Source organism: Schistocerca serialis, chromosome 8 (genome assembly GCF_023864345.2).
Source record: "Schistocerca serialis cubense isolate TAMUIC-IGC-003099 chromosome 8, iqSchSeri2.2, whole genome shotgun sequence".
In the NCBI taxonomy this organism is placed as follows: Eukaryota; Metazoa; Arthropoda; class Insecta; order Orthoptera; family Acrididae; genus Schistocerca; species Schistocerca serialis.
The window spans coordinates 285,476,277-285,488,736 of NC_064645.1; the positions used below are offsets into that span (position 1 = coordinate 285,476,277).

Consider the following 12,460-nt stretch of genomic DNA (forward strand, 5'->3'; position numbering starts at 1 on the left):
GTAATATTATTTATCATGTAACGTATATCATAACACACATCATCGCGTCATTTTTACTATGGCTAGCGAATCTTCCGGTTTTTGGTCACAGGTTCAGGAACTTCAGTATACAAATTGCAAGATGCAAGTGTGCTAACACCTTGCAACTAAGTTTACTAAGCTGGGGATGTAGGTTTAAGTCGTAAAAGAGCACGACTATATCAAGATATTTTAATTTAAATATCTTTGAAGCTGCACTAAAAGTCGAGAAGCTAGTTCCCTTCTTTTACAAGCGTAACTCTGCCCGCACAATAGACGCATTTTTGTGCTATAATACAAGCATTTTTCATTCTGGTATTTGCAGGGTGAAGAGTATTTAAACCGACAAACTCTGGGATGTTGTAGGGGACATCAAAACAAATATTTTCCCCTAATGTCATTTTTTCCTATGACGATTATTTAAACTTGTGGAGGCCGTATTGCGCTCTTCAGTTGTTAGAGGGCGCATTACGATCTTCAGTTGTAGGCAACTGCTGTCCACCAGTGTAGTAGTGCATTGTCTCTGTTTACTAATGGAGCGACACACCTGGAGTGAGTAAAGTGATATGGTTGGTGCGTACTACGTAGCGCAACACAACGGACGAGCTGCACAACGCGTTTATCAACAACAATATCCTAATCGCCGTATCCCGCATCATACGACCTTTGCTGCTGTGTACCAACGTCTGCGTGAGACCGGGTCATTTTGCAGATTACCTGGACAGGGACACCGTCGCACGGTAAGAACGCTGCAAGTTGAGGAAGCTGCCTTGCAGCATGTGGAGCGGGATCCTTCAATCAGCACTCATGCAATTGCACGTAACATGGGGACGAATCAGACGAATGTAAGAACAGTCGTTCGAGAGCAATTATTACGTCCATTTCACACACAGCGTGTCCACAACCTGGAACCAGTTGATTATCCACCCAGAGCACAGTTTTCGCAGTGGTACCTGGAACAGTATGAAATGCATCCTACATTTCCATCCTCTGTGTTGTTTACCGATGAAGCAACGTTCGGGCGTGATGGAGTCCTCAACATGCACAATTCGCATGTTTGGAGTGAGGAAAACCCATATGCCACAGTTACTAGCGCTCATCAAGTTCGGTTCTTCGTTAATGTGTGGGTCGGTGTTGCTGGGAACTGTCTAATTTGACCGTACGTGCTACCTAGGCCATTAAATGGCAGGCACTATCACAACTTTCTCGCCAGAGCATTGCCAGAATTGCTGGAAGACGTCCCGCTCCGTACAAGACAACGCACGTGGTTCCAAAATGACGGGGTGCCGGCACATTTTAGTCGTGCGTCGATTCCTGGACCGACGATTCCCAGAAACGTGGATTGGCAGAGGTGGTCCTGTACCATGGCCCGTTCGATCCCCAGACATGTCCCCTATGGACTTTTTGTGTGGGGAGAGATGCGCAACCTTGTTTACGCAACTCCTGTTGCATCAGAAGAGGATCTGGTGGCCTGGATAGTAGCAGCAGCAGCAGCAGCAGCAGCAGCAGCAATAACAATTGACGGTACTCCAGGGATTTTCTCACGTGTCAGACAGAACATGATCCGACGGTGTAACGTTTGTTTACGTGTCAATGGAGGCATTTTTGAAAATCTACTGTAATTGAAATTGGGTTGTGCTGATGTGTTGTCTCTTGGTTATAAAAATGGAAAAGTGTTTGTTGGTTTAATTAACTTGCCGCCAAAGAAATCTTCCTCTACCGGTTTAAATACTCCTCATAGGGAAAAATGACATTAGGGAAAACTGTTTGTCTTGATGTCCCCTACATCGTCCGAGAGTTTGTCGGTTTAAATACTTCCCACCATATATATATATATATATATATATATATATATATATATATATATATATATATATATATGTGTGTGTGTGTGTGTGTGTGTGTGTGTGTGTGTGTGTGTGTGCGTATGCCTGAATATTGCCTGTAGCGAAACGTCTCACCTCAGTTCCCAAACATTTGGGAATCGGTCGCACACATCGATAAAATTACAAGCAGATAGAAATTTTTCCTGGGCGTTTGGAAGGGGGAGGGGCTGGTGGTGGTGAGAGGTGGCTACAGTAAGAGCATGCTGTCAAGCTCTACCATTAACAGTCAAATTTGATTATAAATAGGCCTATCTGTTGTAGGTACGATATAAAGGCAACAGAAGAAGATTTCATTAAAAATGATACATAAAGTATCATTAGCTGCTGATGTCTTAAGTAGTCATTTTTTCGATAAAACACTAAAACTCCTTCCGAACAGACATCTGATGCCCAACGGTTCTGATTGACTGCCGTGGCGTCCTCAGCATATGGGTGTCACTGGATGCGCATATGGTGTGGCATTTGGTCAGCACACCGCTTACGCGGCCGTTGTCAGTTTTCTCACCAGAATCTATTTCTCAGTTGAGTAGCTCCACTTTTGTCTCAGAAGGGCTGAGTGCACCTCGCTCGCCATCAGCGCTCGCAGATGGGATGGTCACCCATCCAACTGCTAGCCAAGCCCGACATTACTTTTCTTCGGTAATCTGGCGGCACATGTGTTACCGCTGCGGCAAGGCCTTTGGGATGTTTTAAATAAAGCAATAATTATTGCCGAGCTCCTCCTAAGCTACAGAATCTCTAGTATTTTCAGGTACACACTACGGCCGTTACCACGTCCGCCCGTATGCCACATTGACATTTTAGGCGGCAAGTTTCATTTCTTTTTTATTTATACTATCAACCTATTACTTTCGACATACGAAAATTAAGCCAACAGGTGTTTTAATCAGAACAATGCAATCGGTCACAAGTATTTGCAAAAGTTGTGCTGGTGGTAATTATGCACTTGCAGTAGTTACCAGAATTTTTCTCGACATTTGATAAGAAGGGAGTCAGATCAGGACAATGGTATCATTGGACAGAGCGTCTGTTCTTCAAAAACATGTCTCTGAACACTATGGGACTTAACATCTGAGGTCATCAGTGGCCTAGAACTTAGAACTACTTAAACCTAACTAGCCTAAGGACATCACACACATCCAAGACCGAGGCAGGATTCGAACCTACGACCGTAGCGGTAACGCGGTTCCAGACTGAAGCGCCTAGAACTGCTAGGACACACCGGCCGGCACGTTTGTTCTTCCTCATACATTAGGTCTCAGTAGCAAACACAAAGTAAGTGGCACTACATTGGTAACACCACTAAAGTCGTTGGCCTTAGAAAATATGTGGTCGATAAGGAACGCCAGTACAACTGGAAAGATAGGACTATCCGTCGTTTCCGCTTCCTATCAGTAATAGCATGCTTCTACTATGTGAACATTTGCTCGTAGGACGGTTCATGAAGAGACTCTAATTAAGTTCATGACAGTAGGTGCTATTATAGTTCTTGATGGTGTGATGGAACATGACAGATATTTCATGGCTATGTAAATGGAAATGACGAGTTCTTTTCGCCGTAACGTTCCATTAATGTTTATTTTTCCTAAACATTTTTCTTACATCGCTGGGTGTACTGCTATACGCACAAAGAAGAGTTTTACTCATCGCTTTAGTCGGAATTCGATATTAAACATACATTTATAGCCGAATAAGGTTACTTGGTAACCCTGCTATATTAACGTAAATGACTTGGAAGTTGCGGTGAAGGAAGAAACTACTATATCCGCGAGTAGCTGGATATCGTCGCACGCGTCAGAATGCGTAAGACAAATGGTTGTAGCCGCGAGGTGGAAAGGTCAACTGCGGAAGAGAACAGGGACCAAGCGGTAGTCGAGCTAAGCACGGCTTTCTGACGGAGGACAAGACTCGGACAATTTCAGCCACAAAACAGTCTTTGCAACAATGAAGAACAAAGCGAGAAACATCCCCACAACTATTGTAGGGAGTGAGTCAGAACTCTCCATTACATAAAACACTATATCCAACTTAATGCTATTCTTTGCATTGTGTAAGCACTCAGATATCGATAGTAACAGTATGAGGGCGAAATATTGGAGCGCGATTCTAAGCAATGTTCTGAGACGAGGCCTGTCTGTGAGAGTGGAAGTAATAGTGTCGGTCGAGAGCTCGGAGACAGAAGCGTCTCACGCTGCACTCACGTCGGTGGTGGCAGATCTTAACACACTCAAGGCCTGATTTCCTTTATATAGGCAGTAGACTTTTAGATGACTTAGCTGCACTTAAAAATGGAATACAAGGTAAAATTCGCAAGCATAGCGCAAAGGCAATCACAGGGTTAGACTCGTAATCGTTAATACGAGTTTGCAATAATCCCATGTTTTGCTTGTCAGTGAAAGAAGACTCCTTATCCTCCAAATAATAATAATTATTCTCCACATCTAAATAATTTGCTGTGGTTACTAAATGTTAATGCCATTATGAAATTAAAATAATTTTTTAATCTGGCACTCAGCCATTATTGACACATATGTCATTTGTAATTGTAATTATTAATACTTGTTCATGATGATACTGAAGTTTCAAGTAGACTTAATTGATGAAATGCCTTTCCAAAAGATATTTAGTAGTTAACAGGACCCAAGCAAACTCCTTTTTATTACGTTATTCTTAGTAACAATAAGCTTTTGACGCTGCTGCTGTTGGCTGCTGTTCATTGCTGTAAACCACATGGAAAATGGTAGTCATCGAAAGAAGTGAGTGCAAAACTTAGTGCCAAAACAGAGACACTGACACACCACAACATGTCATGTACTCCAGGCCAGTAAATTCCGTTGCACAAGTCATATTCTGTATCACCTGTAAATTCTTGTTCAAACACGCACTCAGATAGCTTATCCAAATGTTAGTTTTAAGTTTTTCATGTAACGATCGGTTGACGGTTTCAGTGACAGTGAAACTGACACTCATACAACACGCACACAATGTTGTGCAGGTCATATTCCGTTTACTGATAGCTCAGGTAGCTTATCGAGTTCAATTTCACAGACGAACATGGGCAATAGTGGCAGTAGCTATATTACATATTTGTTGCATATAAGTTACTTTAGCCGCTGATGCTGCGAATTTGGTTGCATATACTTAACTCTACATCAGCAGCCCAAGAATGAAGAGAGACATAATCCCAAACGTGACCAGAGAGAAGAACCAAGTGCTGAGTGATGTTCTTTTCCAATTGACCGTAGTACAGCTATGACACTAGCAGGAAATATTAAACGCGAGTACTGAATTGAAGTCCGCGAGTAGCCCTGTATATACCGGCTGCAAGTAACACTATTAACGCAGTGAAACAGGTGGCGCACTTGCTTTGTGAATGCAGTATTGCGACCATACTATGCCCTCGGCCATCTAGGGCCGTTTCCTCTGGTGAGCATGCAGCTTCCATAAACCTGCATACGGATACCACCCTAACCCTCCCGAAACAGACGGAAACGCCCCAAAAGTTTCCAGGGGAGAGGGATCGAGGGCACAAAGTGAAGAACTGGTCCCTTCCAATGGCAGCTACTGTAGTGGAACACTTCGAAGACGATGACTGTATAAGCATGGCAGTACCCCTTGTCATGAAGCAGCGTATATGAGGCAATGGTTTGTTGACAATAATATTCTTGAAATGCTCTGGCCTGTCCGGAATTTCCGCCTTTATGATTGAACTTGACCATTGACTTCAGACTCCAGTGTCCAACTTCACCACCTTCTCTGGCTTCAGCTCTTGAAGTATGGGCTGAGACTCCTACATATACATTCAGATGCCTTATGGACAGTGTACTCAACACAGCTGTAGCTACGTAAAGGTGAAGAGTGGTCGCACCCCATATTAAGGTCCGCTAACGGGTGTCCAGATGTTTTTTATCTAATAGCGTATTTTACTTACAGAGATGTAACTCGTCTCCCAACTTTTTTAAATACAATAAGATGTAATTTTAAATGATAGTTTAGAATCTCCAGACTATAGGACGTACAAGTACAAATACATCCATTCCTTACTTCGTTATCCACTGAAGGAAATCAAATTAAAAAATTGTTAGTAGAAACCTTTTCGAAATGGTTGTACTATCATTATACGAAATATTTAGAATGTGAATAATCTTCCTCGTTCCGCACAGGGATCAACGTTCGACCAGCATGTGCTCTAAATACTGAAATGCTATATTATGCGAAACTTATGTCCTGTAGACCATTCTATCCCTATACAAGTCTCTTAAGGCCTGATCAGTCTCGTCATGATCAGCCATCTCACATTTAGTGTAGAACGAAAACGTCTTCCACAAAATCTGCAGGCACTACGTTTTTAAGTTACATGCATCTATATTCAAAAATGGTTCAAATGGCTCTAAGCACTATGGGACTTAAAATCTGAGGTCACCAGTCCCCTAGAACTTAGAATTACTTAAACCTAACGAACCGAGGCAGGATTCGAAATCGCGACCGTAGCGGTCTCGCGGTTCCGGACTCAAGCACCTAGAACCGGTCGGCCACTTCGGCCGGCGCATCTATATTCCTCCTGCGTATTTTCTGATGTCATCTAGCCATCTTTCCGTAGATATCATCGCGGTATATTGTTATCACTTGTAATCCTTCAATGAACGTCCTCAGTCCACCATCTATTTGCCTAATTACACACACTTCCATTTCATTCTCTCCCCGTAGCCATCTCGTTGATCCATCTGATTATATTCCTGTCTTTCCTCGTAACTCACAACATGTTACTTCAACTGCTTAGTGAGAATGCCGCAACTTTGTATTGTTTTCACGTTATAAGTCTACTTCTGAATGTCATAAATGCAATCTAGTGACACATGATTGTAAACTTACCTATTAAAGCAGAAGTTTTCTTTCGAAAATTTGTGTACTTTGTGACAGACCACCCCAACTTTACCGTTATTTTCATAATCTTCACTTTTCAGCATTATGGGTTTCGCCTGTACCATCTTCGTGAGTCAGACTTTCATATATTCTTGCGCCCTCAAGGACCTGTTTTAGCATGTAGTCTGTATTTCAAACTTGCGGTGCTGTTCGCTGCTGTGATATTCTTTTCACCCGGTCCTTTCCTTTAACTCTATATTCCGATATTACATCGTTTATTATTCGATGATTTATAGCTTTTTCCTCTTAACTGCTTTTTTTTAACTTTATCTAATTTTGTACATTGTTTCTCTTAGAAATCGCATTTCACATCGTTGAATTTGGTGTCTCCGTAGCTTGGTAAGTGTCCAAGTCTCACTACCGTGGAGGAGTTCAGGAATTCTTATACTTTTACATGATTTAATTCAAGTTTCTTTTCTTGCTTTATTTCTTAATATTCTGCTCATGGTGGGTGCCGGTGGCCAGCACATTTCCAATCTGCCGCTTGTTCTGGAGTCGGAGGAATGTGCGTTCCACGCCGTCTACCGGCAGCTGGTGATATGTGCAGGCCGCATATGGGAACGACACGCGCACGCGGGATGGGGGATGAATGTGTCTGCCGGCCATTGTGGCCGAGCGGTTCTAGGCGCTTCGGTCTAGAACCGCGCGATCGCTAAGGCCGCAGGTTCGAATCCTGCTTCGGGCATGGGTGTATGTGATGTCCTTAGGTTAGATAGGTTTAAGTAGTTCTAAGTCTAGGGGACTGATGACCTCAGATGTTAAGTTCCATAGTGCTCAGAGCCATCTGAACCATCTGAGTGAATCTGGTGGTGCTCTGCAGGTGTATCGTGGACAGATGACAGCGGTTTTGCTGCACGTAATTATGTAACTTCGTTTTGAAGATGTGAAATGAATCGTAATGTGTCAGTAACCAATGCAAATAACGAGAGTAGCCAGTATGTAGAAATAGGAATCTTTTGGTTATATAATTTTGACTGGATGATTTATTGTATTCTGAGCTAGATCTAGACGTTGTACTGTTTGACGGTGGTATCTGAAGGAATGAGGGCCATGTAGTACGTTTTGCAGCTGCAAATTTCAATGTACTTGAATTCTTTTCCGAATAACGGATGTTGACTGCAGCCGTGAGGAGCTTTGTGTACCCATAGTGCCGGCAGAGGGATGAATTAGAGACTTCGTGTGCGCTGCAAACTATTATTCGGGTGTTTTTGGTTTCCTTTCCGTAACATATCTTAAGCTACAGCAGTGATTTGTGCATAGTTGGTATTTCGCATAACATGTGGTGACTGGACAGTTATTATGCCTCCCACAATTTGCCGAATTTGACCATGTTGTTAGTTATATGGGCAGTTGTGTTGTATTAATGGTGTGTGGGCGCACTGCTTATTTAACCAACTTTTTTTTTCTTTAAGAGAAACCTCCCTGGGTTAGACTTGAGTAGAGGTGGTCTACATTGTATTTGTGAGGTATCGTGTCAAATGGAGTTTGGCTGATAAGTTTCTAGTGGTTTAAATCTTAACACATACGTGACACAGCTGATGCGCATAACGACAGGTCGCCTCCTTTGAGATTTAATTGAAATAACACATGTATACAGAGTGTCCCACATAAAACCAGTACGCCTCACAAACCGGTTAATCACCTTTGCAGTGGCAACACTGTTCCGGAAGATGGCTACACTGCATTTTACGAGAAAAATTGAGTTCAGTTGCGCTTCAAGCTTCAGTATTTGTGAGAAGCTCGTATTTTTCATGTGTCAAGGAAATTGAGCAAATTGCTTTAGAAAAGCGAACTGTTTTTGTGGACTGTTACGTAAAGATAGGCTCCATCAAGGCATGTGGTGAAATGTTTCAGCCGAAGTACCCAGGGTGGAAACTCCCACGACCAGCGTTATTTAGCATCTGCACAAGAAATGGAAGGCTGTGCGATCTGCTCAGAATGTGCAGAGGAATATGCGACCGACAGTGAGAAGGCCAGAAACTATGGACAGAATTTGCTCAGACATTACGAGATGTACTCGCAAGTCCGTAAGGAAGTTGTCGCTGCAGGTTGTTGTATCCCTTACATCGTGTCATCGAGTACTAAAAGATATGAAAGCAGAAGCCTTTCGTGCGAGTATGATGCAAGAGTTGAAATTTGAATATCATGAATAAAGAGTTCATTATTTTAAGTGGCTGTCAATTGCTAGCAGTTTCTTGGACCCCTTGCTTCACTACATGGGAGATGGAGCCTGGTTTCATCTACCACGTTATTTTAAGTCCCAGTACTGCAGGTGCAGGTAGCAAGACAAACCACATATTCTGCTTGAAGAACCTCCCCACTCAGAGATAATAGGTGTTTGGTGTGCATTGTCCGGCATGCATATTAGGCCCCTCATTTTTCAATGACACGTTAAACTGTGCCAGATACGTATAGATCTACGATTCTTGCTATGCACAATTAACATATGCAAGAAAGCTGTATGCAGTATTCCAACAAGATGGAGCGCAGCTCACACATCCAAACTAAGTATGAACCACATCACGGTGTTCCCTAAAGACAGACTTGGCAGTAGAGGCGTCTGACCACCAACGTCCCCGGACTTAACATCGTCTGATTTTCATGTATTTGGCACCTTACAATGCAAAATGTGTGTTGACAATCCTCGCACAGTAGACAATCTTAAACGGAAGATTTAAAGAGAAATTAACATCGTGCCTACAGATTTAGGACGTGTTGTTGGTAACGCCACCACACGAAGTCAGCGATGCCTTTATGCCCATGGCCATCACTTCCAGAATCTCTTATAAACAGGTGAGTCCGTGTTTTTTTGAGCTTACAATTATATATTCTTATTAAGGTAGTTCATTGTTAATTGAATCTTTGGCGTGGGGGGTACCAGTTTTATGTGGGAACGATATATTACCACTGGAGGTATTAATTGATTTGGGAGATTACCATCTAAATGTTAACCTACCTGGCCTTTGTTAGAAATGGGCTACTGATCGAAATAGAATAAGGAAATTGTATGCTATCGAGGGTCTAATCAATGCTTCAGGTTTATGTAGAGGCAACAGTAGAGATGTCGGAGCATATCTGGAATTTTGGACATTATTTCGTGCCAAGATTTTGAACTTTTAAGGATTTTAATAAATGAATTTTACAAGATTTTTACGGAATTGTGGATTACTGTGCTTAATATCAAGACTATTACATGGTAACTCATGATTAAATGAACTTGCGTCTTGATACTTTTTTCCTGATTGGCAGTTAGTTTAGACAGTGCAGACGGTAAACCTTTTGGGTGTTGTTTAGTAGTTAAATAACGGCGTCGTGATGTTTGCAGGGCTAAATTAAATTAGGCAAGATTGTTTAGGAATATAAATATGTAATGACTGGTATATTACCTCTGCCACAATGCCATTTCTCCCATGTAAGATTTACAAGTCCCCTCACACGCGCACACACACACACACACACACACACACACACACACACACACAAATAATACTCTCAGCAGCAGGGAGATTCTCTCTATTGACGTAATATTAATAACAAAAAATATTCACCAGGTACAGCCGGCCAAATTTGAAAGACCACGATCTGAGATTGTTAGCGACGAGACACTTGGTAAAACCGAACCAAAAATAATCTCAAATTATAATTACTGCCGTACGAGAGGAATTTCTATCCGTTTCGAATGGATAGAAGTGTGAAATGAAGTTTAAGGATGAAAAAGGGGTAGATCAGTTCAATGGAGAATCTACTACTATCAGTGAAAGACGAAGCGTCGAGTCTCCATCTTGCGACTATTCCTAATTCCTCCCAAATTATCCAAGCAAAACATAATATGACCACAGTAAAAACACATTTATGTCATTTATTAACACGCAGATATTCAACATCAACATTATAAACATTTTAGAATATGAAATAACAGTAGTTGAATTGATTTCTCTGTCTTTACGTCTGACTCTTCTGCGAACGACTGTGCGCTGATGATGTCGATATGGACTTCGCAGCACGGCTTACGTGCAGAACGCCTCCTCCCAGGGTGTTCCCAAGTGTTCCTCCTAGACTGCCAACGGTGTCTCCCAGATCTACGTCCACCGCGGCCGATCTCCGCGTCGTGGTGCTCTGGGCGTCCGCTGGGCCAGCCATCACCAGTATGGCAGTGACAACCAGCGCTGCCATAACCAAACTCTGTAATAAAACAATTACCTGCGAATAACTTCTTTCAGTTACCTACTTGTACTTAACATGTTTTCTTATGCTGGAGCCCCAATAACAGTTGTGACTGCTGTAAATTCGACGTATGTGATAACAGCTTACGTTAGCAGGTAGTACTGCAAGGGTTAAAATTCATTCACTCCTGTTCTTTCAGCTCCGTCATGGAAGGTAGCCTGTGGGGAAATGGATCAACTCAAGCTATACGTTTATCTATTTAGACTGACATTATTATAGTTTACAAACATATACTTCAAACCGATAAAAGATAATGTGAAGCAGGTGGAGCAAGGTGTCCCACCTAACGCTGCCACCTCATATTTCTCAAATAACCCGAATTTGAGAAGTGCAATTGATCAGGAATTCACCTATGTCCGGGTCTCATACGAAGGCTAAGAATTCACAATCCCTGCAAGTGAACAAACAACACGTTCAACACAAAGTTATGTTTATTTATTTATTTTTTTAATGGCACATGTATTATTTCTATCAAAAGGAAAGCTAAAGGTACATCTAGTGCTGGCACACTTGCTTACATTATACCTTGCGGAACACTTGAAATAATGGAAACGATGCGGCAGTTACTGCCGTAATGGCGTAATGGCTTAATGTGGGTTGGCTGCATCATGCGAAAGTCTGCGGTAGGCAACCGTTTCTGTTATCATTATGGTAGAAACTGTGGCGCCGTTGCCATCCTTTAAAGTCTACGTATTTCAGAAGGTATGAAGTTTAGAACAGTGAAAACCAGTCTGCCGTCACTAATTTTACCTGTAGTTTTCATTTCTGTACAAAAAACCTACATGTTCCACTTAAATGATTTTATATTCTGTTATAAGTGCGTGTGCATGCACGATAAGTAAATATAAAAACTGAAGAACTGACAGTAGCTGAACGAAGTTGAGGCAGCCATTTGCCACCTTAGTTGGATTCCAGCCAGTTGACTGCTGCAAGTGTTGCGTCTGCAAAGTCTCTCCAGGTACGCATGAATTTTCTTTTTGCTTCGCTCCCGAGGGTTGGATGGTTGCGTATATTTTAAGTATCTTCTCACAATCATGGAATGACATCCACTTATTTGTCTACTACTCTCTTACATTATAGCTTTCTGGTGCGACTTGGCTATTCTTTACACAGATTTCTCTAGATTTTAGTTGGGTGAGTCGTAAATTTTTCAGTCTTACATAAATTGGTAAATCTCTCGATTTTTTGAGTTTCGGCCACTCATTTGTTGTCGGAGATTTGGTGGTACAATATTTGCAAGTACTGTCAGCCATGGTATTCGAGTCAATTTATGAGTTCCTGACATGATCTACATTTCATCAAATGGTTCAAATGGCTCTGAGCACTATGGGACTTAACATCTGTGGTCATCAGTCCCCTAGAACTTAGAACTACTGAAACCTAACTAACCTAAGGACATCACACACATC

The 12,460-nt window shown here is 42.0% G+C and overlaps 1 protein-coding gene across 2 annotated transcripts in view; it reads right to left on the reverse strand.

The window, feature by feature from the left end:
- Positions 1-10,657: 10,657 nt before the first annotated feature.
- The window catches only part of LOC126416514 (uncharacterized), a 42,433-nt gene continuing 40,630 nt past the window's right edge, over positions 10,658-12,460 (reverse strand). For both annotated transcript variants that reach the window (XR_007575477.1, XM_050084256.1), the window contains exon 2: positions 10,658-11,009. Coding sequence is in view for 1 of the 2 variants with exons in the window: in XM_050084256.1 (XP_049940213.1) it covers positions 10,770-11,009 (240 nt within the window). In the remaining variant the exon portion in view is untranslated. The remainder of the gene's footprint in view (positions 11,010-12,460) is intronic.